The sequence below is a fragment of the Tiliqua scincoides genome, chromosome 1 (assembly GCF_035046505.1).
Source record: "Tiliqua scincoides isolate rTilSci1 chromosome 1, rTilSci1.hap2, whole genome shotgun sequence".
NCBI classification, from domain to species: Eukaryota; Metazoa; Chordata; class Lepidosauria; order Squamata; family Scincidae; genus Tiliqua; species Tiliqua scincoides.
In genome coordinates, this window is record NC_089821.1 from 130,559,018 (window position 1) to 130,584,654 (window position 25,637).

A 25,637-nucleotide genomic window follows, 5' to 3' on the forward strand; every position below is an offset into this window, starting at 1 on the left:
GGCACATTCAAACTTGGTGCTCTATGCCCAGCCTACCTAACTTGACTATAGTTGACAACCAGAAAGATCCTCTTTACACTGCTATGCTGGAATGGCTTCCAGGTAAGTGATACTGTACAACATCCAATTTTTTAAATTAAACAATAGAAACATTTTTGCATTTTTTTCTTCATTAGATCTATGCAGTGTATGCATAATCAAAACTGCATTGGCAATAGGAAGAAAACTGTCTCCTTGATACATTCATTAAGTCAAATGAAGATTAAATGAGAAGACATTTCAGACCTTATTGACAAATTAAAGAAGTAACCAGGTCCAGATGCAATCCTGCCAAGAGATCTTAAGGAACTAAAGTACCATTGCTGCACAACATTACATTTTAAATAATAATTCTGAGATTGCACAAAAAACAAAAAAGGTTGTACTGAAAAGACACTAACTTTAGAAAGCCAAATGCATTAAAAACATGTGTTATCTGGTACTTGATAATCTAGATAGTTCTATTAATTGGCTCAGCAAGCTTACCCCTGACTTTTGGTTTGCAGCCTACTGACAACTATGAAAGCCACTAAGGAGCATTCCAAGCAATTCCATAGTGAAGTCCCCAGTGAAAATGACAAATGAAGATGCTGCAGCTACACAAAAGCCCTGGGAGGAAGGGGTTAGAAGAGGAAGCTTGGAAGGAAGTATAACATTCTAACATCCAGAAAATTATGATATTAAGTAATTCTTCAGTCCCAGGGATGCTGGATATTGCAACTTTTATTGTATTTTCACCTAAAGAGCAGCAACAAAAAAAAGGAACTGGATTATATCAGTCAAGATCACGAGAGAAAGTCAATAGTATCTAGCAACAGAACCTGCCACAGCTTCAGCTGTCATTCAGATGTGAATTGAATTTATTGAGAAATGGGAAATCACAAGATATGATCTGTTTATATAAAAATGCACTAGCCACTACAGTTGGTTACAAGCAAAGCATTTTACTATAACCCAGCCTAGAGGTCACAAAGGTATAGGGCAAACTCTCTGGGAGTCTGGGAACTGCTTTAAGTCTTTGCAGGAGTGCAGGGAGCCCCATGGAAGCTTCCTCAGGGCTTCCTAAGCCTCAAAATATTCAAAAAGAATATTGACTGCAAAACCGGAAGTAGGTCACAATCTTTATTTTTAGATTTTCCAAAGCTTAAGGAGTCCTGTGGAGGCTTCCACAGGGTTCCCCGTACACCTGGGAGGCTGCTGCTGATACTGGCGAGTAAAACGAAGCCCCTGTCACCCCTGGCAGTGGTGCAATCTTGGGGATCATGTCACTACATTCTCCCCTCCCAACCCCTTAAAGGGGCAAAAGCCAGAGCTTCTCAGGTTGGGGTGTTGCAATGCCCCAGTTTGAGAACCTCTGGTATGGGGTATTCATGTTTCTACCTATAGCCTTTCTGAAGAGGGTGCAGTTCTTTCAAACTGGACACTTAAAGACATTCCTGGTTAGAAATGTTACCTATATATCCAAGGAAAATAACTGAATCCAGAAGCACTCCCAAAATACAAACTTGATTGTTTAAGGAAATATGACCCCATCCACTACAGGTGAATCATTTGCTCAATAGTCAGCTGAAGTTTTCCTGAAGCTGCCTTTAGAACTACAGCATATTGAAGGCAATTGAGCCATGGAATGTTGAGGTTGCCCACTGAAAGAAAAGCAAACAAAAATAGAAGGGGGCCATTGGCCTCCTCAAGCCACAAACAGCTTATGTTATTGGTAGGGGTGGGGGACATGCATACCATGAGATTGAAAAGTTCCCATCCTCACAGTATACAAAGAAGGAAACACCCTTTTCCTTTCCTACTTTCTAAAAAACACACCCACAATTCTTCCTTTACACTATATAGCAATAAAATGGATGTATTTGAGGCTGACAACCAGCATCAGGCATGCATAAATTAGTTTAGCAGATATAGCACAACAGGGAAAGTTTCAGGAGAATAAAAAAGAGAAAATGTGTATTTTCACGTTTCTATACTACCAAAGCCTCTCCCTCTCTGGAAGCCCAAAATAAGGCAACAAGGTTCCTCATGGAAGTTGGCTGGAGCCCTGAATAGAGGACTTCTGCTAGGAGTTGGATATATATTTCAACATTTTGTTTCAGCTTCTCATGTGTTCTAGCTTTGCTGTTTTGGTGCGTAAGAGGATGCCTCTGCTAGGAATCATTTATATGAGCTGACTCTCCAGTAAAAGAACACTCTTGTCTACAAGAACTCATTACAATACTCAGTTCTGGCTGAGCTAGGACAAAATCTTTCTTTAAAACTAAAAGATTTAAAAGGGAACCTATTGAACCAATGGAACTCTTAATCCCTTTCTCACTTTTTAGTCATTGCTTTAACATTTTTCATTTTGATTTCATCACAGTTATTCGTTTAAGATTTATCTATGAGTTGCAATCAGCCCTTGAAACTTAGATTTGTGACTATTTTGCATCTCCTGAACTTTATTTTGTGTGTCTCTTGAAATTTAAAAATGTACATTTTCCCGTTCTTCTCATTCCCAAACTCCCTCAGCACCCCAACACTCACCAAACATAAATACATAGCACATTTTGTGGCTTCAGTGTGCTCACACCCTAATCACAGAGAGCAGGGAATGGTGGAATGGATACTGTTCAAACTGGCCCCTGTGCCAAACACCATTAAGATAACCACGAACAGAAGGTGCCTCAAGCAATAGAGCAACTGCCTCGTCCTTGCTTGGTCTCTAGGATATTAAGAGCTCTACACCAGGAGAAAAATAAGAGGAGAGAACACTGTCCAGTCTATTGCCATTCCATACCTACCAACATAAGGTACTTCAAGAAAAGATTTTACTCCCTTTCTTGGCCCTCAAAGTTAACACTGATTTTATTTTTAAATGTTATAAGCTGTTTTGAAAATTTTATGGTTGAAAAAGATATAAATCTAAAACCATCTCCTGTTTGAAAGAAATAATTCTCACACATTCTTATTTTGTTATTGATACACTGAAATTTTCAGTAAATTTTGAATTAATCAGGCTGATTTTCAACTGATAACACGATAGGGCTGAAGTATTCAATCTGTGCGTCCCGCCTTCCTAGTGAGGCGTGGCTAGCCTCCAGGGGTGTCGACAGGCATCTTGGGGAGAGGTGACCGGCAGCTGCCTCCTGACTTGCTGCTTTTCTGCAGGTGGGTGGGGCAGCGTGAAGCGTGAAACATGGTGGGGGGAGGTGGGAGAGAAGGTTGGCTGGGCAGGCAGAGGTGCTGCATCTCATCATGGAGCTCTCTCCATGTGCAACCTCGCCCCAAGGACTACATTTCCCAGTGTGCCCCTTGCCCTGGGCATCCTGGGATTGGTTAGGGCTGCTTGGGAAGGAAGGAGCCAGCCTGCTCCTGGGGGGGGGTGTCCAAATGCTCCAGCCTGCATCCCTCCGTCTTGCCTGGGGGGAACAGGGGTGGCATCTGTATGTTGGATGTGTGTGTGTGAGCAGCCCCCATCTACTTTGGGGTGAGTTGTAATCTTGCTGTATGTGGCTGCAATCTTTTCCACACTTTCCTGGGAGTAAGCCCCATTGACTCAGATGGGGCTTACTTCTGAGTAGACCTACATAGGCTTGGGGGGTCTGTGTCAGCTTAACCCAGGATCCTCACCTTTCTCTTTTTCTTCCCCCTTCAAAAAAGAAAAAAAGCCACTCTTGATGGCTTTGTCTCCAAAAATTGATTAAAAATAAAAAATCCCCATTCTTTTTCAGCCATACCTCTTTTCTCCTGCCTCATTGGGGGGGGGGGGGTACTCTGTTGGCTGCTACTGTAAGACAAAAGGCACAATCCTAGCTAGGTCAGTTTTTGTCAGAAGTAAGTCCTATTGTGTTCAATGGAACTTACTCCCAGGAAAGTTGGGTTAGGATTCCAGCCAAACAGTCTCTAGGTCTCAGTTTGCAATTAGCAGATACACACAAAACAAAGTCTTCCCCTTCCCCAGCAAATTCATTACTTCCCCCCTCCCTTTCCAAAACTCTCCAGGTGTGCTGCTAACAAACTCAGGGCACAATCCTAACCAGGTCTACTCAGAAGTAAGTCCTATTTTGTTCAATGGGGCTTACTCTCAGGTAAGTGTGGTTAGGATTGCAGCCTCAGAGTGCTGGTAGCCTTGTTTCTAGTGTATAATTATAACATCTTCATCCCCATTTTGGGGGTAACTGAGGTGAGGTGTTGTAACGGGGAGCCATGAGTGACCAATGGCTACAAGGATCAGGGAAGGCACGAGCCGGAAAAGTTCGAGAACCACTGGGATAGGGTATTTGAGACTAGAAACACACTTTAAACTTAGAAAGCAGGAAGTAAGAAGCCTAAAGTGTATGCAAGCAAAATCATACATTTAATAGAATGGGTCACTTACCCCAGTTAAGTGGCTTAGAAAATAAAAAAAAGCAACTTTCAAATAGAAACAGCTTGCTTTAACATCTGAGCAAAACCAATTTCAGAAGTCACCCAACTACTTTCCCAAGAGTTACTGAGGTCTTTCATCCTCAAGCACTGCTATGCAGCATGCCCAGGTGCAATCAGCAGGGTGATGGCAGGAAGGCCATTTGGACTAGGCCTCAAGCTCAAAGGGGTCTTCAAATGAAGATAATCATTAATTTTGTGACATTTAATATTGCAACTTGTTTTTATGCGCATCCCTAACAAACCAAAATATAACGTCATATCAACATATTGTGGCTCCATTGTAGACATAGCCAGAAGATTACAAGTATGGTAGAGTATTTATATCCTCTTGCTGCGACAAATCCTGAGACACAGGATTTCCTAAACAGTACTGGAACAAACCATAGTAAATAAATATGATGCTCAGCATAGCTCATAAAATAAGTGATGCACTGTAACTTGGTATAATGTTTTTTTTTGTTTGTTTTTTTTACTATGCCTAGGGCCTCAAAAGATGGAAGGGGCCTCTCTGAGGACCTGTGAGTGGCAGGAAATTGGAAGGAAGAAGAAAACACCATTCTCCCCCTCTTTCTGGATCAAAGTATTGCTGCTACAGCTCCCATCACTGCAGGCCAGGCCAGTTGAAAAAAAAGGAACAGTTCTGGAACCTCACCTATTCTTTGAGCTCCTGAAGGTTATATTCAGGTCCAAGTTTTGTGAGCTCCACTAGCATACCGAAATGTTTACATTATGCCCATGAATGTTTTTACAGCTAGGGACATAGTTATTTACTATGGCTTGTTCCAACACTGTTTAGGTAACCCTATTACTCAGGACTGGCACAGCATGCATGTTGGCAACCTTCAGTCTCGAGAGACTATGGTATCGCGCTCTGAAAGGTGGTTTTGGAACATCGTCTAGTGTGGCTGAAAAGGCCAATTCGGGAGTGACAATCCCTTCCACAACGGGAGCAAGTGCAGTCTGACCCTGGTCTGTCTCCCTGGCTATGGGCCTTCCTTCTTTGCCTCTTAGCCTCAGACTGTTGGCCAAGTGTCTCTTCAAACTGGGAAAGGCCATGCTGCACAGCCTGCCTCCAAGCGGGCCACTCAGAGGCCAGGGTTTCCCACTTGTTGAGGTCCACTCCTAAGGCCTTCAGATCCCTCTTGCAGATGTTGTTGTATCGCAGCTGTGGTCTACCTGTAGGGCGCTTTCCTTGCACGAGTTCTCCATAGAGGAGATCCTTTGGGATCCGGCCATCATCCATTCTCACAACATGACCGAGCCAACACAGGCGTCTGTTTCAGCAGTGCATACATGCTAGGGATTCCAGCACGTTCCAGGACTGTGTTGTTTGGAACTTTTTCCTGGCAGGTGATGCCGAGAATGCGTCGGAGGCAGCGCATGTGGAAAGTGTTCAGTTTCCTCTCCTGCTGTGAGTGAAGAGTCCATGACTCGCTGCAGTACAGAAGTGTACTCAGGACACAAGCTCAGTAGACTTGGATCTTGGTATGTTCCGTCAGCTTCTTGTTGGACCAGACTCTCTTTGTGAGTCTGGAAAACGTGGCAGCTGCTTTACCGATGCGCTTGTTTAGTTCGGTATCGAGAGTAAGAGTGTCAGAGATCATTGAGCCAAGGTACACAAAGTCATGGACAACCTCCAGTTTATGCGCAGAGACTGTAATGCAGGGAGGTGAGTCCACATCCTGAACCATGACCTGTGTTTTCTTCAGGATGATCGTCAGTCCAAAATCTTGGCAGGCCTTGCTAAAACGATCCATGAGCTGCTGGAGATCTTTGGCAGAGTGGGTAGTGACAGCTGCATCGTCGGCAAAGAGGAAGTCACGCAGACATTTCAGCTGGACTTTGGACTTTGCTCTCAGTCTGGAGAGGTTGAAGAGCTTTCCATCTGATCTGGTTCGGAGATAGATGCCTTCTGTTGCGGTTCCAAAGGCATGCTTCAGCAGGACAGCGAAGAAAATCCCAAACAAGGTTGGTGCAAGAACACAGCCCTGCTTCACGCCGCTTCGGATGTCAAAGGGGTCTGATGTGGTGCCATCGAAGACAACAGTGCCCTTCATGTCCTTGTGGAAGGATCTGATGATGCTGAGGAGCCTGGGTGGACATCCAATCTTGGGGAGAATCTTGAAGAGGCCATCTCTGCTGACCAGGTCGAAGGCCTTCGTGAGATCTATGAAGGCTATAAAGAGTGGCTGTCGTTGTTCCCTGCATTTCTCCTGCAGTTGTCTAAGGGAGAATACCATATCAGTGGTGGACCTGTTGGCTCGGAATCCGCACTGTGATTCTGGATAAACGCTCTCTGCAAGTACCTGGAGCCTCTTTAGTGCAACTCGGGCAAACAACTTTCCTACAACGCTAAGGAGAGAGATGCCACGGTAGTTATTGCAGTCACCCCTGTCGCCTTTGTTCTTGTACAGCGTGATGATGTTTGCATCCCTCACACTGGCACTGGATGTTTGCACTGGCACAGCAGGAAGATACAAATTACCATAAATGTGCATCTTCTGGCTATGTCTACAAAGAAGTATTCTACAAAAACAGAAGCAACTGTTATAGTGGACAGGCTCTTCAACAAGCCAGTTAAAATTTCTATTTGGGACTGAAGTCTTTAAAAAAAATCGTTTGAAACCACTGTCAGTTGACTAAATATAAAATGCACACAAAAACAAACATTGTAACCATTGTCCACATCAACTAGAAGCCTATGCCAGTACTACACATGTGCCCTACAGATTCTTGGGGAATAAAAGGAGAAGCAAGTATTGATGCAAATTCATCACAGAGAGTTTGATAAATAATAAGCTCTCTTCAGCTGTCAAGCAGGAAGAACCAGAGAACATTTGTCTTCTGACCCAAGAGCACTGCTCAGCAGAGATTTTAGATTTTATTACAGGGCACACAATTTCAGTTATTTGTCATCACAGAAAAAATGATGCATTTGAAACATTGGATAGAATCTGCAATTTCCAAAAGATTGTAAAGAATGGGTTTGGAGAGCGAGAAAAGAACAATTTTGTATCCAAATTCTGCTTCTGTGTAGCTGAAGTTGTTGCCATAACACGTCAACACTGGTTGTGATCAAATTAAAATTATAGGAACATGACCCAGCCCTAATCTCTGTACACAGGCAACTCTACACAGATGAACAAGGTACTAGTCTCCTCTCTCCCAGCTTGGAAAGTACAGGAGACTACTGAGATACCTTTGGAGATTTCTTCTATAGTTAGGGGCTGTAGAGACCTGGACTGAGAGTTCTCAGTTGTCATAAACAAAGGGGGGTTGGAAACTTAGGGTTCTTGGTTTTCTGAACCTTAAAACCCGCAAAGCCCCTTGCCCGGTAGTACTGCCACCACCCTGTACATGCCAGTGCCTCAGTCCAGGGACACTGAGACCCTCTAGGCTTAATGCTATCCCTTGCAGGCACTGAGCTCTTTTTCCAATTAAAGCCTCAGTTCTCAAGTTACTAGACCTCAACGAGTACTTGGTAGCTTGCTGAACGGCTAGGCAGGATTCTGAACCTTTGTCCCCAACAGACAATGAAATGACTCAGTAACAGATATTTTAGTTTATTAAGTACATAAGGTTACACACTCTACAATAAGGTAGCAAATGCTAGAGGCATAAACATCTGTGAAACATATCAGCAATAAAATAATAAAGCTAGCTGGCTATCTCTATTAATCCCTATCTCTCATTTGAGTCAGTTACTCTTGTAGATCTCTTAGCTCCAGGGCTACCTATGGGGCCAGGTGCCCATGATGCACAAAGGAGCTTACACGTGTGCAGATTGTCACACCCGATTCTCGGTCCAAGAGCGAACTTAAAACACCCCTTGGGTACTCATTATTATACCTCTTATGCTAATAGTACTGAGGTGACTTCATAATTATTAACTGTCCAATCAGAACCCTTGATGAACAGAAACTTCCAGAAGTTGGTCTTGTTGCTAGCCCCTCATAATTCTTACCTCTCCCAACTAAAGATCCACAGCTGCACTCAATCACCCTTGCTAAGGCGACTTTGTCTGCTAAGGTGCTAGCACTCCAATTGGTCGTAAATCTTGTTATCTGTCCTTCCTGGTCATCGAAGGAGAGACAACACATTCCTTCCTCTTTTACCCACATTCCTGCAGCTGGAAACTGCTAGCAACTTCTCAGTTACACTTTCTTAGTTTGGTTCAGGCTTCTCATGCCAACTTAGGCCTAACATGGACTTATTCATGACACCCAAGCACTAGCTCTGGTGCAGATATGGCACCAGCTCAGCGCGATATCCATATATAAGGACTGAATGTTTTATCACATTTTGACTATTGAAAAATCATCAAAAGACTCCTGTTCAATCAAAGTGTTTTTCCAGAGCATTCGATTTTTTTTTCAAACTACAAAGATTTAATTTTAAAAACTCTCAGTATTACTTGAAACAATACAGGCATACCCTGGTATCCATGGATCCAGTATTCTCAGTTTCAGTTATCTGCAGGTTACAGGGGTCATTTTAAAAACATGGGGAAAGTAAAAACGAAAGCCAAAAATGGCTTTTCCTGCTGATGTGCAGTGAAACTGGTGTGTTTTGAGGGTTGTAAGCGATACATTTTGGGGTGACACTGAGCGAAGAGAGGAGCCGCAGTGTGACCAGGAAGAGATGACAGTTTTAAAAATGCAGCAGTTTTGCAGCACACTGGGAGAAAAAGTTATTTTTGGCTTTTGTTTTTCTTTCCCCATGTTTTTTAAATGTATCTCCCATATCCACAGATTTACTGTATCAGCGGGGGGTGTGGGGTGTTGAACCCCTGTGGATATGGCTATATGCCTATACTTCTTTTAAAATATGTCCTAACTCAACTTTAAAATTAATACAACGAGGAGTTGCACATTGTCACTATTTCATTTAATTTCAATTGTGGCTCCAAAAGAACTTATTTCCAGTAGAGTTCAAAAAAATTAATTAGTAATTCTTGTAACCTTATATCAATGGGAAAAAACAACATACAGTTAAACACTTTTAACTTACTTCCTTTTGCTGCCTCTCAAGTTCCTTCATTCGGATTTCCCTTGCTTCAGCTCGTGCTGCACGCTTTGCCGCAAGCCTTGCTTCAGCCTAACAGCAAAAAAGAACAATGCTAAATTTCACAGAGTTTACTGAAGAATATTCCTTTGCTGACAAAGAGGGAGAAAGAGAGGGAGAAGCACATACAAGCCGTCAGCAGACTTTTACGTAAAATACTTCGTATCAGTCACGGTAGTATTCCAAAAACAGTACTTCGTGCTGTCACCTAATGAAATACCATTAGCATGCTCAAAGGTTTACCAACAGAGACCTGTTTGGCATAATCATAGTAACTCTCATCAACAGTCCTTTGTAATAAAAGGACTTTTTCCCCAAGGGACATAAATCTGAAATGAATTGTTTATAAATATTAATGCAGAATGGAAAGGAGACAAGAGTCATAAAAAATCAAACGGGAATAGCAGTAAAAAAAATCACAAGTACTATGGGGGATCATTTTTGCATATGGCCAATTTCTGATTAAAATACTGTATTCTTTCAAAAAGTTACAAGGAGAAATATTTATGAAGAACTTTACACACACACACACACCGAGAGAGAGAGAGAGAGAGAGAGAGAGAGAGAGAGAGAGAGAGAGAGAGAGAGATCAAAGTGGTTTACATAGCTAAATGAGTAAATAAATACTCAAAAGGGCTGGCTAACAACATACTTCAGGCATAAACAAAATGCAGTATTGTACAGGTTTTTTCAGACCTCTGTGCTTCAGGAAAAAATAAGTTTGTTACAAGAGGCACAAATCCACCTAGTTTTGTTCCAGCCTCAACCAATGAATGTGTTCTTGCCTAACTTCTATTCAGTAAAATGGACTAATTACAGAAGCTTCCAGCTACCTAATGACTGAGCTGTCTCCAGTTGTCTACTCAACTTCCAGTTGATCCAGTACTCATCATCATACTTGCACAACAGAAAGTTTGAACACAAGACCCACAGAGAGAGAGAGAGAGAGAGAGAGAGAGAATATATAAAACTAGAGGGCAAAACTTCGAACTTGACTTCTGTTCAAATATATGATAACATGTAAAGTACTTGCTCTTCTGGCTTGGAGACGGACCATGATTAAACCTCTCAGAAAACTGCACTTTAGTACAAGTATCTAATGACTCAAAAAGAACATAACTGAGATCTGGGGAAAAAAGTATAGCAAGATTCTGAAAAATTCACTTGATCCAGAGTTTGATACTAGGTGCATGAGACATGTACAGGTCCAGCCTATTTATACACTGATTTTTTTATACATGGATTTGACTCAAAGCGAAATGAGCCCTGCAAATGCGATGAAATGTGCTGATCCCTGGAGAAGGGGAAAAATGCATCCCTTTAAAATCAGTTTAAAAAACTGAACAGTCCTTTAACAATAGTCTACTTAATGAGAGGGGGGGCAGCTGGCTGACAATCCATCAATCCTTCTCCCTCTGGGCGACCCCTCCCTTCCCCCTGAGCACATGAAAGAAAGGTGATCACTTTGCATTGGTGAAGGGAGGGGCTGAGTGAAGCCCCTGAAAGAAGACTGATTGATGGATTGTCTTCTTAATGACTCTTATCTTACATCACAAAGGCAGCAAGGCTGTTTTTAAATCACTGGAGCAAAGAAACTTTTTTTAAAATTGATTTGCTATAGTGCATTTTTTGCCATCCATGTACGTGCTTGGACTGGAACCCACACAAATAATGAGGCTCAACCTGTATTCCCAAATAATAAATCCTGAAAACTTTACTAAATGTCTTGGTATCCAGTACATCTTGGCCTGCTCACATAAAACCAGTTTTTACTAACATTAAATGCATGTTACCACTGTGCATTCAGAACTAGAATACACTGTTGTCGGGGGGGGGGGTCTTTGCAGATTCTTATGAATGTATGTTTCCAGAAAGACTGGCTTCAGATCAAGATTTTTTTTATATGTATGATATTTTATCACAGACACTAATGCTTCCAACTGAAGAAGAGCTCTCTTGTTCATCACTATGATGTTTAAAAATTATTCAATTTCAGTCACATTATCAAAAATACATGGCTCTTTATACTCAGGCAGCCCAATCCTAACCTGCGTTGGAACAGGCAGGCCACCTGGCTTATGTCGTATAAAACACAGTGTTGGAGGTGGATGGAGTACAACTCAGAGTAAGGGAGCTATGTTCCCTTACCCCTAGTAATGCCGTTGCCACTGCAATGGGGCTACTCAGATTGGCATCAGCCAAATCACTAGCACAGATCCAAGAAGCCCAGTGTAATGCTGGACTGTTCAGGAGAAGGGTCAGGATCCAGTCCTACACTCCTCCTGGGCCTTCAGCCCTCCCTTTCCCCCACCAAAAAAATGCCTTACACAGTAGACTATGCAGAAGAGAGTGGCCAAAATGATTACTGGTCTTGGGCACCTCCCTTACGAAAGGGACATTCGTAGGTCGAACCTGCAACATTTTGAGGTTCTTCTGCCTAGTAAAGAGGCACCTGAGAGGGGACATGATTGGGACATACAGAATTATGCAAGAGATCAATAGAGTGAATAAAGGGGTGCTCTTTTCCCTCTCACACAACTCTAGAACTAGGGGACATCCACTAAAATTGAGTGGCTGGAGAGTCAGAACAGACAAAAGAAAATATTTCTTTAACCAGCATGTAATTAGTCTGTGGAACTCTTGTTGCAGGATGTGGTGATGGTATCTGGCCTCGATGCCTTTAAAACAGGATTGGACAGATTTCTGGAGGAAAAATCCATCATGGGTTACAAACCACGATGGGTATGAACAGTCTGAGATTAGCTGGTCACTCATCATGAGGGTTAGTTAGGAATTTTTTTCTGTCATTCGAATTGGCTGTGGATGGCAGTTTTTTGCCTACCCCAGATTGGCGAGGGAGGGAAGGTGTGTTCAGTAGGTTCATGCATTAAAAACTGGTCACTGTTTAATAAAGTAGCACAAGTTAAACCCAATTGCAATCCAGTGTCTTCATTGGAGAGTCTGAGGGTAAACAGAATGCCAGATGCAGAGGAGTGAAAGTGAGATGCAAGTATCTTGTGTGCTCTCTGAGGTATCTGGTGGGCAGCTGTGAGATAAAGGAAGCTGAACTAGATGTGCCTTGGGCCTGATCCAACAGGGCTCCTCTTATTTTATGCCCTAGTACCACCCTCCCCAATCCTCTAAGTCAGCAGACCTTGGCCGGCACAACCTTACCTGTGTTGGGTGCCATGGAGGTTGAATTCAGACTTCATGAGTCAGCACATGTGTTGCACTGAGTGGAAAGGAGGTGTGAACGTGCTTTAAGGCACATTCACAACACTTCTGGCCTGGTGCAAGGGGCTTGCACTGGCCAAAGATCAAAGTAGGATTGCACTTCAAAATATTCTTAAATTTTATCTGACACACAATATTAACTACACAGATAACATGTTTAGACTCCCTACATTTTCCAAACCTTTTAACTTGCACCATTAGGGATTCTTGAGTGAATGTTATATTTTTGTGTACAAGCAGTATTGGGGCAACTTCAGTTTCTCCATCACAGAAATGCTGTTGAGAAAGAATCAGCTTCCTGCCCCATTCTTCCTTCTATATGCACTAAAGTAACAAAAATTCCAGTAACCTTCACTACAACACACGTGTCTTACAAATAGTTTTGCATTCTCCACACAATGAACTGAATGTGAAAGATGGGGCACCCACATTACCAGGTCAAGGGCAGCAGAAGGTGATTTACCACCCAAAAGTGGACCATGCACTGTAACCCACACCCTGCACCCTGCCATCTACCTGCCATCTACCACCTTACCTTTCTCCAACTTTGTGGTCCATTTAAACATAACAGGAAGTGCAGGACATGATGAAAGCTGGGGTGCATTTAGCACTTATTGCTTTGTTTAAGGGACCACAAAGAAGAAAAAAGGTAAAGGAGTAGAGTCACTGCTCTCTGCTCTCTCTTTCTTACTCACTGAAGCACTGGGCTGGCTCTATTCACGGAAGACTGCAAAGAAGGGGCAGCAGACTTGGGTGAAACACACTCCAAGTTTGTTTGCACTCTCTACCACTCAGTGTGAGCTGCAATATCTGCCTCACCTATGGGCACTGAGCCCAGACAGCTTTTTGCCCCCACCCCAGCAACAGCCTCCTGGTTGAATGGCAGCAGTGAGTCAATGGGGCTGCTGTGATAGTGGTGGTGACTCAGCAGCAAAGAGTGAAATCCCAACCTCCAGGGCTTGTAAATACATGGAATAGTATTCAGATAAAACAGAGTTTTCTGTGGGTTCATCCCCCAACCCTGCCAAATTCTAGACCAAAGCACACAGGTCTCACCTCTAGGACCCCATCCAAGTACCAGAATTTGTTGCTCAGGAGTTGACAACTCTATATATTGCAAAAGTTATAAAAAGGAAACAAAGGCTATAAAATTGCACACTCCCTTTGAAGAGTTAGCCTCAGTGTGCATTCTGAACTATTCCAACAGTAAGATTAAGCAACTTCACTCTATCTGACAGGCCAGCTTGGCAAGCTCAGTCATGAAGTAAACACCACAGCAGAATGGTTGGTACATTAACAAAATTAACTAAACTCTCAGTCTCAAATATTAGGAACTCACATTTTATGTTGAAAAGCCAAGTGCTGGATGGCTTCTATAATCAAATATCTGCCAATTTCCACCCCCACATTGCTAATTTCCAATTATTGATTGTCATAGTGTCAGTCTAAAGGTTTTATCTGGACAGACAGCAGTGTGATATAGTGGTTAGAATATGGAATTTAGACCACAAAGATCCAGGTTCAAATCTCCCTTCAGCTATGAAGTTCACTATGTGCCTTAGTATCAGTCACTATCACCAAATTAATCCAATTTACCTCATAGGACTGTTGTGCCGAAAAAAGAAGGGGGGAAGCTATATACACAACCTCCTTCAGGAGACAGCATTATATGAATGTGCTAAATAAATAAATAAAATAATCAAGATCAGTAGCCACATAAGGTGACTGCTCAGAGGTAAACTGAAACATACAAGGGGCATCAATGCTTTGAGCACTAGACAAAACAAGTGTCTGGGGGACTGGGACACATACAACTTGGTTGAACCTACAGTCCTGAGGGTCTCTGCCATACACGCTCCTTTCACAAACCAAAATGATTGCCTTCCAACTTCCCTCTCAACTCACCTCTACCATCCAGTTATTGATGATAAACTGATCCCTGGGACAAAAGGATACTAGCAGTCAAGCAAGAACATAAGAACATAAGAACAGCCCCACTGGATCAGGTCATAGGCCCATCTAGTCCAGCTTCCTGTATCTCACAGCGGCCCACCAAATGCCCCAGGGAGCACACCAGGTAACAAGAGACCTGCATCCTAGCGCCCTCCCTTGCATCTGGCATTCTGACATAGCCCATTTCTAAAATCAGGAGGTTGCACATACACATCATGGCTTGTAACCCGTAATGGATTTTTCCTCCAGAAACTTGTCCAATCCCCTTTTAAAGGCATCCAGGCCAGATGCCGTCACCACATCCTGTGTGGCAAGGAGTTCCACAGACCGACCACACGCTGAGTAAAGAAATATTTTCTTTTGTCTGTCCTAACCCTCCCAACACTCAATTTTAGTGGATGTCCCCTGGTTCTGGTGTTGTGTGAGAGTGTAAAGAGCATCTCTCTATCCACTTTATCCTTCCCATGCATAATTTTGTATGTCTCAATCATGTCCCCCCTCAGGCGTCTCTTTTCTAGGCTGAAGAGGCCCAAACGCCGTAGCCTTTCCTCATAAGGAAGGTGCCCCAGCCCAGTAATCATCTTAGTCGCTCTCTTTTACACCTTTTCCATTTCCACTATGTCCTTTTTGAGATGTGGCGACCAGAACTGGACACAATACTCCAGGTGTGGCCTTACCATAGATTTGTACAACGGCATTATAATGTTAGCTGTTTTGTTCTCAATACCTTTTCTAATGATCCCAAGCACAGAATTGGCCTTCTTTACTGCTGCCGCACATTGGGTCGACACTTTCATCGACCTGTCCACCTCCATCCCAAGATCTCTCTCCTGATCTGTCACAGACAGCTCAGAACCCATCAGCCTATATGTGAAGTTTTGATTTTTTGCCCCAATGTGCATGACTTTACACTTACTAACATTGAAACGCATCTGCCATTTTGCTGCCCATTCTGCTAGTTTGGAGAGATCCTTCTGGAGCTCCTCACAATCACTTCTGTTCTTCACTACTCGGAAAAGTTTGGTGTCGTCTGCAAACTTAGCCGCCTCACTGCTCAACCCTGTCTCCAGGTCATTTATGAAGAGGTTGAAAAGCACCGGTCCCAGGACAGATCCTTGGGGCACACCGCTTTTCACCTCTCTAACTTGTGAAAATTGCCCATTGACACCCACTCTCTGTTTCCTGGTCTTCAACCAGTTCTCAATCCAGGAGAGGACCCGCCCTCTAATTCCCTGACTGTGGATTTTTTTCAGTAGCCTTTGGTGAAGGACCGTCTCTAACGCCTTCTGAAAGTCCAGATATATAATGTCCATGGGTTCTCCCGCATCCACATGCCTGGTGACCTTTTCAAAGAATTCTAAAAGGTTCGTGAGGCAAGACTTACCCTTACAGATGCCATGCTGACTCTCCCTCAGCAAGGCCTGTTCGTCTATGTGTTTTGAGATTCTATCTTTGATGAGGCATTCCACCATCTTACCCAGTATAGATGTTAGGCTGACCGGCCTATAGTTTCCCGGGTCCCCCCTCTTACCTTTTTAAAGATTGGTATGACATTTGCTATCCTCCAATCCTCTGGCACCGTGGCCATTTTGAGGGACAAGTGGCATATTTTAGTCAAGAGATCAGCAACTTCATTCTTTAACTCCTTAATAACTCTTGGGTGGATGCCATCAGGGCCTGGTGACTTACTGATCTTTAATTTATCAATGAGGTTTGAAACATCTTCACTTTCAACCTCTATCTGACTTAATTCCTTGGTCAGGAGGGGCTGTTCGGCCAGTGGTATTTGCCCGAGGTCTTCTGCCATGAAGACAAATGCAAAGAACTCATTTAATTTCTCTGCCATCTCTAAGTCTCCTTTTAGGCTTGAGGTTCATGCCTAGTATGTCACAAAGTGAGATGACACAGTCACTGAAAATATATACTGCCAACACCATTACAGGACCACTCCTCTGCTCTTACAAAAGGTAGTCATATCTAACACCAAACTCATAAAAGTTAATTGCTCCTCATGGACCTAGCTCACCCTTTTCCTACCAAAATTTCTTGACACAAAAATGAGCTTATCTACTCATTGCAAACACTTCTATGAAGTCCCTGAAACAAAATGTGATTCTCAGCTCTGTCCCCCAAAACTGTTTAGAGTTATAGTCCACAAGTGGCCCGCACTGAATGATCTTCACAAACAGTTCCTCATCAAATGAAGTCTACCAATAAGAAATGCTCTTGAAAGTAATGTAATTGGGTCAAAGAAAATGTCATCAAAGAGTGAGAAATTTCAAACTCTCCAGAATGCTTCCTTGGACTAGATGTTCAGAACATCTACCTTGGGATGTTTTATATGGTCCTAACAAAAGATAGCTTGCGACTATTGATTTTATCTCCCACCCCACCGCAATGGACCAATATGGGCTCCCTACAATTGTTGTCCAAGAGGCACCTGACCAAGCTAATTGTTTCTGTACCTAACTAGGGAACAGGACAATATAGAGCACATTCGGTTTTTCGCCTTTCCCTTACATAAATATATGCAACGTGAAAAACAGGTTTCCTTCAGCAACTACTGTACATCTATAAATAAATGCAGTGACTCCACTCGTTTACTATCCATGTGCCAAAAATAGACCACACATGAATATGTTACATGTTTTCACTGTACTCCTTTTGTGTACAACACAGAAATCCCTCACCTGTGGCTTGGAACAACTGCTTCAATTTTACTATGCTGAAATGAACATTGCCTGCAATATGCTAAATAAAATTTAAAAAGTTAGCTGGCTCTATCTCTCTCAGTTGCTTTCTCTCATCAGTGCTTCAGCCCTCTTCCTACTGGAGAGAGACGGGGGAGGTGCCATCTACTTGTATTATCCTAGGCATGCCTACTCAAAATAAAACCCACTGTGTTCAATGGGACTAACTCCCAGGAAAATGCAGATAGGATTGCAGCCCAAGTCACAGAGAAGGAGGCTCACAATTTGTCTTGCAAAATGGCTCTTCTCCACTGCCATAAAGGACCATGCACTACTGGAATGCTAGTGGGCAGCACAAGTCCCCAGTTGGCTTGGGGACTCAATTTCGTACACTATTCTCCTTCCACTAAACATTATAAAAATGCTTGGATAAAATTGCCATCTTACCACGACACTAGGTACTTGAATAAACGGATAAATATTAGGAGACTACCAAAAGTCAGTTTCAAAACTGTATTAACTGTGAAATAGTTTTCTTTACATATAGCAAAAGTATAAGTTTTTTCCACTCATTTGAACACCATCTTGGACTCTCTTAAACTTGTAGTAAACAGATAGTAATACAATACTGATAAGCTCTTTTGAGAGAAAATATAATCTAAAGTGACTTGGATGGTTAGCAGCAGCATCTGTTCTTTTTCTAATATAAAGTACAAACAGGTTAAGCTGGAGAGATTAAAAAGTGAAAAATTTTTGTGTAATGGAGAGGTTACCAAGGGAAAAATCGGTCATTGCCCCCTTAAAAGCCATGGCATGTTGGAGTTGGTGCAACTCCTCTGCTGTCCAGAGGGGACAGGATGCTGTCCAGAAGGGGTCAAGCTATGGCCCAGTGAATCTGAACTACCTGTTCTCTCTGTGATCCTTGTGGGGTGTGGCCCTAACCCTTTATCCTTCCCTTCTCCTCTGAGCACTTCCTCTTGTCCTCTGACCACAACCTGTTAAGATGTGCACACCTGCGCTCTGATGCCCAGGCCATCTTGAGCACAAGGCATGCAGGACTAGGCAGCTCTAGGGCCTTGCTATCTCTAAGTAATAGCTGAACCTCTGATCCTAATCAGATGCTGTAAATATACACTCAACGGAACTGTAAGTAAATAACTTCTTTGCAACTTTAACAAGCCATTGCCTCTTTGTCTTTTTTATTGATTAGCAGTCAGCTGGGTGAGGGAGGTTCCCTGGGGTGATACCCAAAGGGTAAGTCTGCTGCTTAAGCTACTCTGCTTCTCCCCCAAAGAGGAAACAAAAATAGTTTCCTCCTACATGGCAATGTTGCAGTGGAGGAGGCAGCCCCTCCAGGATTGCACTGCAATCCTTCGAAAAAGGAGTCCCACTTCAAAAAAGGTGGGGCTCTTGACTTACTGGGGTAGCGCCCTCCAGAGGGCACAGGGACTGGTGGTCCCATCTGCAGGCCTCCCTGTGCCTCAAAACAGCTACCTAGCCCCCTCCCCCATTTTTAACAGTGGTGGTGCAATCCTGGAGGTGCAGTCTCCATTAGCTCCCCACCACGGCAAACACTTAAAGAGGTCCCAAGTCTCCTGAAGAGTCTGGGAACCTTTGGTGAAACGGATTCCTTTTTATGGAACTGTGGGCCAAAGGATATCTATTTTCTCAGTCTCTGCATCTTCCTCACTGCTGTTTTCAATCCATTTTCCATCTACTTGAGTGTATATATTAACCTGCCTACTGGAGATTTCATGCATCTGGTAAAGTAGACTGTAGTCTACAAGTGATTATGTTAAAGCAAGTGTTAGCTTTCAAGGCACAACAAGGCTCTTTCCTGCTGCTGGGTTTTTGCACACTTGGTCTTGGCCAGGGGTCGGCAACCCGCAGCTCTGGAGCAGCATGCTGTTCTTTCAGCTGTCTGCTGCGGTTCCTCAGGGTGAAAGTGGCAAAGGGGGTGACAGGAGGCACCTGTGTTGGGAGGGCAGGCTGCTTCCCTTCTCCCCCTGAGCTCACTGCCCTCCTCTCCTCTCCTCCCCCACCTGCCCCGCACTGGTTTCCCTTTTCAATGTTGCCCGCTCTGCAGGCTTAAGCTCCCTGTTTTTCCCTTCCCCAACTCTCCAGCAGGACACCCTCCTCCTCAGCCATTACGAGCCTTTGCAGCCCGTCTTTCCCTGAGCAGGTCCCCACTCAGTGCAAGGAGAGGCTTTTCCTCCACAGTAGAGGAGACATCCTGTGTGTCTACTCAGTAGTAAGCCCCATTACAGCAGATGAAGCTTACTCCCAGGAAAGGGTGCCTGGGATGGCAGCCTTGGAGCCTGCTCCTGTGCATGTCTACTCAGTTGTAAGCCCCATTACAGTGGATGAGGCTTACTCCCAGGAAAAGGTGCCTGGGATGGCAGCCTTGGAGCCTGCTCCTATGCGTGTCTACTCAGTCGTAAGCCCCATTACAGCGGATGAGGCTTACTCCCAGGAAAGGGTGCCTGGGATTGCAGCCTTGGAGCCTGCTCAAGGCCGGGTGAGTGGGAGCCCTCGCCCGGCAGGTCTGTTCTCGAGCAAGCCCAGCTGTAGTCCCTGGGCTATTCCCAGGAAGGTGTGGAGGACTGCAGCCTCAGCCCCCTCCTATGCAGGTCTACTCACAAGTATTCAGTGAGGCTTCCTCCCAGGAAAGTGTGGAGAGGACTGCAACCTGAGAGCTCCAACCAACTTGTCTGCTCAGAAGTCCCATTGTAGTCAAATGGGGCTTACTCCCAGGATAGTGTGGAGAGGGTTGCAGCCTGAGGGAGGGCAGGCAGGCAGGGCAGAAGCTGGCTTGTGGCTGCCCCCCCCAGCTCTGGCTTCTTCTCTTCCCCACCTCTGGAGTCTGTGTCCTTTTTTCCTTCCAGCAGGGTGCCTCTGGAAGGTGGGGGAGTTCTTTAGTATCCATGTAAGATAAGCAGATATCATAACCACCATATGTATTGGAATCCTGGAAGATCTGGTGAGGAGATAGATGTGGTGTCAGCAGTGGCCCCTTTAAGGGCAAGGCCTGGGCTTCCAGGGAGTGTGCTGCACAGCTGCAGCCACTTGAAGGCAATAGGGCCCTCAGGGATATAAGGAGCACCTGAGGCAGGAAGGGGGGTGTGGGTTGGAGAGGAGAGGAGACTGTCTGGGTTTATTGATTTTGACTTGGATACTCTGACTGACTTACTTTGGAATCTGACTTTGGACTGTGGCTTGGCTTATTGACTTTGGACTCTGCCCTGGATACTCTGACTTTGTGACTAAGGGACTGCTGGAGACACTGGAGTTTGGTGTGTGGCTGCTGTGCCCAAGACCTGCCGAGGACCAAGGAGCTGCTGTAGTGGCGGGAGGCTGCTGGCAGGAGAGAGGACCTCTGCAGGTTGAACAGGGGAGCTACCCTGGAGGTGGGGTCCAGCAGGACTGCAGGGCAGAACCAGGGTCATCTGTTGGGGAAAAGAAGGGGAGCTAATTTGCTTAAAGTGGGCATAATTCTCCAGGCAGAGAATGGCCTTGGAATCATGCAAAACACCATAGAGGACCAGGTGTCTGAAAACACAGGACAAGAATGTATGACAAAACTAACTAAAAGCTACAAGAGGGAGCTACATTATAAAAATGGGACCTATAAGAGCATAAAGGTAAAAAAACAAAAACTATATATGCAGTGTTATCTTCATTTTAGATGTCAAAAAGGGTTTTGTGGCTCCTGAGGTTTTTTTTCCTCCAGAAAACAGGTCCAAATGGCTCTTTGAGTGTTTAAGGTTGCCTACCCCTGGTCTTGGCCTTTCTTTAGCTGCAAGAGATACAACATCTGCTAATATAACCTTGGCCAAATGCCTGCTAATAGAAAGTTCAGCCTCAAACATTAGTTGATTTTGTTATAAGCAAGCAATACAAAATTTGTTCAGGTGAACTGGGCTTATTTAAAGTATTTCCTGTTTCTACATACAGGACCTCTGTCTCCAGAATGAACATTACCACAAAAGAGACAGAGTGATGATGGCAGTTTCACTCTGAATTATTCACAAGCTTTGTTTTGAGGGCTGAATAGCCATTTAGAAACAAATTAGGTTGGAGTTTAAGCTTTAATGTGTCTCAAAAAGCAACAAGAGAAAGAGTTGCTGCAATAGACACAAAAGATCCTAAGCTTTCTGCTTCATATGCAGAACACACTGGAGGCACAAGTAGGACAGCATGCTTTATTTTGATTTTTTGAAAGTACAGGTGCAACCTATTGACAGATTTTTTTTATCTGCTGATTTGTCTCAAATCAAACTGGGAACTGAAAGTCTCACACACACACCTTTGCCTCCTTTGCCCTGCACTAGCTTCTCTTTCAAGCAGTTTCAAGGCAGTCCAAAACACTGCAAAAAGGCTCTGCCTCAGGCAGGGAAATAGCCCTGGAGCCATGGAAAAGGTTCCCCTTGCAAAGGAAAAGTAACACTTGGAGCCCCTGAGCCAGCAAACAGGTTGAAGAGGGGAAGGGAGGGACAGAAAACCTCTGTAGCCAGAGCAGCAAGATGGAGCACACTCTCCAGGGGCAGGTGCGGTAGCAACAGAGGGGATTGCTTTAAAAAACCCAGGGAATGTTTGCCCAATTCCCCCCCCCCCCCACCAAGATGGTGCAGGCTCTCCTGCTCCAGTCTATGGAAGCAAAACAGCCCAGCAAGCAAAGCATGAGATTTAGGCTACAATCCTCTCTGCTCTTTCCTGGAAGTAAGCCCCATTGACCACAATGGAGCTTACTTCTGAGTAGAAACACATAGGACTGGACTCTTAAATAAGACCTAGTGTGTTTTTTGAGAATTGCTGAAATATAAGACCTACCCCGAAAATAAGACCTAGTTGCAATCTCCACCTGACAGGCACCTCCACTTCTCAGCTTACTTCTGAGTAAATGGGGCGTGCAGTGAGTGCATGCAGTGCGGGAGGGCACCCAACTGCTCTTAGTTGTGGGGGAAGATGCAAACACTACAGCCTGCAGTCCTACACCCAGGCTGGGGCAGCCGCCACCCCACATACAAGGAAGCCGTGCCTGCCTCTGCCAGCAGCCCAGCCAGAGGAGCCCGACTCGCTCTCCTTGCCCACGGCCTCCTTGCCAACTGACTGACATGCTTGCTCGTCCAGGTTCGGAGCAGCCCCGCAGGCACTCGACCCTTCTCTGCCCACCCTTTGTGCCCTTCCCCATGGAGGTGAGGCCATTCTCCTCAGCATGCATAGGCTCAGGTTCACAAGCTGCAATCCTAGCCACACTCTCCTGGGAGTAAGCCCCAGGAAATAAAATAAGACCAACCCCAAAAATGAAAATAAGACCTAGTGTAATTTTTTGAGCCAAAAAAAATATAAGACATAGTCTTATTTTCAGGGAAACATAGTAGTAGTTCTCAACTAGAAGGAGATGAGAGTCAGGCAAAAAAGAAGACCTGCAGAGGATGACAACTATCAAATCGAAGTACACCAATAGCAACTTCTATCCCACTTCTAAAATGACCTTTACAACTGCTTTGGAGACTGACCCTTTGCAGTTTAAAGGATGGGGGGAGGTGGCTGCAAAGAACCAAATTTACTCCCAAAGCAAAGCTACTGTGAGAATGAAGGTGCAACCCTTATCTCCCCTGGCCACTGCAATTTGAATTCCTTAAACTTACAGGGGGTGGCTGCATCTTTTCATGTTCATTCTCAGAGTCCAAGACTAGCCCCCCCCCCCCGAAATGGCCTCAAGCTGTTGGAGGGAGGAGTAGGAATAAGCTCTCCACACAACAAACACTTCCATTCCCAAAGGCATTGTGGAAGCTGGGTAGCTGCTACTGCAGCCTTGAATGAGGCAGTTTCAAGAGGAGACTTCATACTGCCACGTTTGGGGGACATAGTCAGAGTCTCTCTTCTTCTGAACTGAAAGAGGGGAGCTATCCTGGTTACTGCCCTGGAGCCAACTATAGAAAGCCCAATGCCCCAAACTCAAGTAAGGAGACCTATGCACAGAGAAAGTCTGTAATGTGCATTTTTTCCTGTATCAGGAAAAACTGGTAAATCAGATGTACATCCATAAACAGATACAGTTTACAGTATTTGTACTGCACATTGCTTTCAGCAGGATATGTATTTCAATCAATCAAATCTTTATTATGGTCTGAGACCAGCAAAAGGATATGTATTTGGATGCACATTCCCACAACCTGAATGTGGATTGAGGATGAACATCCACAATCTGGACATGCATCTGAATTCTTGAGTCACTGGATATACAATTGCCACAATAAAAACATCTGTCCAACCATGAGTCCTTCATCACACCCTAAGATTTTCTCTTAAGGAACAGTTTACATTTCAAACTTCTTTGTGAATTGGAAACAGCTCAAAAGTTTCCACATACTGTTTACATCTACAGAACAGTGATAAGTATATGCAACTTAACTCAGCTGCTAAATACCAAGAAGATTAAAGAATGTTTTGCAAGATTGGAGATTGGGGGGGGGGGGGGAAGAGTCAATTATATTTCCCCTTACCAGTATCTGAGCATCTAGATTCAGGTATTCTGCTTCTTTTTGCATGGCTGCAGAGACTGTTCAGGTTTCTGTATCTGCGATCCGCCCAAAAAAAGAAAGAAGCACAGGCCCTCTCTCGAAACAAATTCCTAGCTAGAAAAGTGTCTTTGTTAAACATTCAGAGTTTCTCTTCAAGGTTTTAACTTGTTTGTCCAGCTGAACTGGTCCATCTCTTTAAAATCCCCTTTTTGTCAAATGAAGAAAAGTTCCTGCTCTGCTGAGATTTCAGCTTGTGGGAGTGGTCAAGACATACAGGAAAAGGTTCACTGCAAGCTTGCTGGAATTACCTTTGCTTGTCATTGTGCTACCAGGTAATTTCCCCTCACTGCTTCTGATGAATAAGACAGCACAGATTCTGACAAAACTTTCAATCCTCAAATTTCAATCTCTAATAGGCATTTCCTCCTAGCCTCTAGATCGTACCTTCAAGGCTCCTCAGCAGAATGTAAGCTCCAAAGGGGAGGGCAGTAATTTATGACTCTATGCCTGCTGGGAACTGCATTTCCTGACTCAGCAAGTGATCATGTGGCTCAGAAGGTACACAAAAACAAGCAACTAAATTCTCTTTCAACAGGCACCAAATATAACATGCTTGGGATTTCTACACTAGTAGAACACCTTAGCAAAAGTACTATATGACAAAAGCACAAATTTTTCAGGTACTAAGTTTATTCCATGAATTCAAATTAAGATAGGGAGACACTTCTAATATTGGCAGTACCATTTCCTGACTTACTCCCACATAAGTAGGTTTCCTAGAAGTAAGTTGCATTTAACTCCATGAGATACTGAACCCTTTTGTTGTCTAGTTTCAATCCCACTCTGAAAAAAAGAAAGAATAGCAGTTAACAGGGGCATGGGGAAAATAAGATTATTAGGAATATTTATATACCATTTTATTAAAAAGTTCCCCAAGTGATTTAGAGAAAAACAGAAAACTAAATGGTTCCATCTCAAAGGGGTTCACAATCTAAAAAGACACAGAAGAACCCCAGCAAGCAGCCTCTACAAAAGACACTGTGCTGCGGTGAAGAGGAACCATTATTCTCCCACTGCTAAAGATCACAACTTGAAAAGGTGCCTCTTTGCCCTGTTAGTGAGGTAGATCTTGATGTGAACAATTGTGCAAAGTAGAGAGTGTTTATTTATTTAAAATTCCACACCATTTACCCACCAAATATGCTCCCACAAGCACCTATTTATCTTTGAATGGGCCACTGAAGCAGATGGCACCTTTTGGGCCAATAGCAACTTGGAGAGGGAAGCAATTTACATTAAGAAAACAGCACTTAAAGGATTCAACACTCTGTACCCCCACACCATGGTCCCAATCCAAAAACCAAAGCTAGATGATGCACTTTATACGGTATCTACTTTGGTCCTTGTTTCCAAGAATATCAGGAAAGCTTTTTTGCCTGAGAATTTCATGCAATTCCCTTTGTGTATACCAAGTTTTCCTTTTTCATCACAAACTGCACAATCTCAATCTCATCATGGTATGGCTGCTGAACTACTGGTCTAACATGAAAAATATCAAGAATGGAATATATTCCTTTGCACAAACAACATATGTGTTATGCAACAAGGCAGACTGTAAGTCAGTCAGGAAAGAGTTTGCTAAAACTATATAGCCTACTCCTCCTCAGAGCACCTCCCATTACTGCTAAAGACCCCTGCAGATTTTGACAAACATATT

At 43.8% G+C, this 25,637-nt stretch overlaps 1 protein-coding gene across 16 annotated transcripts in view; it reads right to left on the reverse strand.

Moving 5' to 3' along the window:
* Positions 1-25,637, reverse strand: part of LRRFIP1 (LRR binding FLII interacting protein 1) — a 122,688-nt gene that overhangs the window by 74,024 nt on the left and 23,027 nt on the right. For all 16 annotated transcript variants that reach the window (XM_066627877.1, XM_066627789.1, XM_066627703.1 and 13 more), the window contains exon 2: positions 9,463-9,549. In XM_066627877.1, the coding sequence (XP_066483974.1) occupies positions 9,463-9,549 (87 nt within the window). The remainder of the gene's footprint in view (positions 1-9,462; positions 9,550-25,637) is intronic.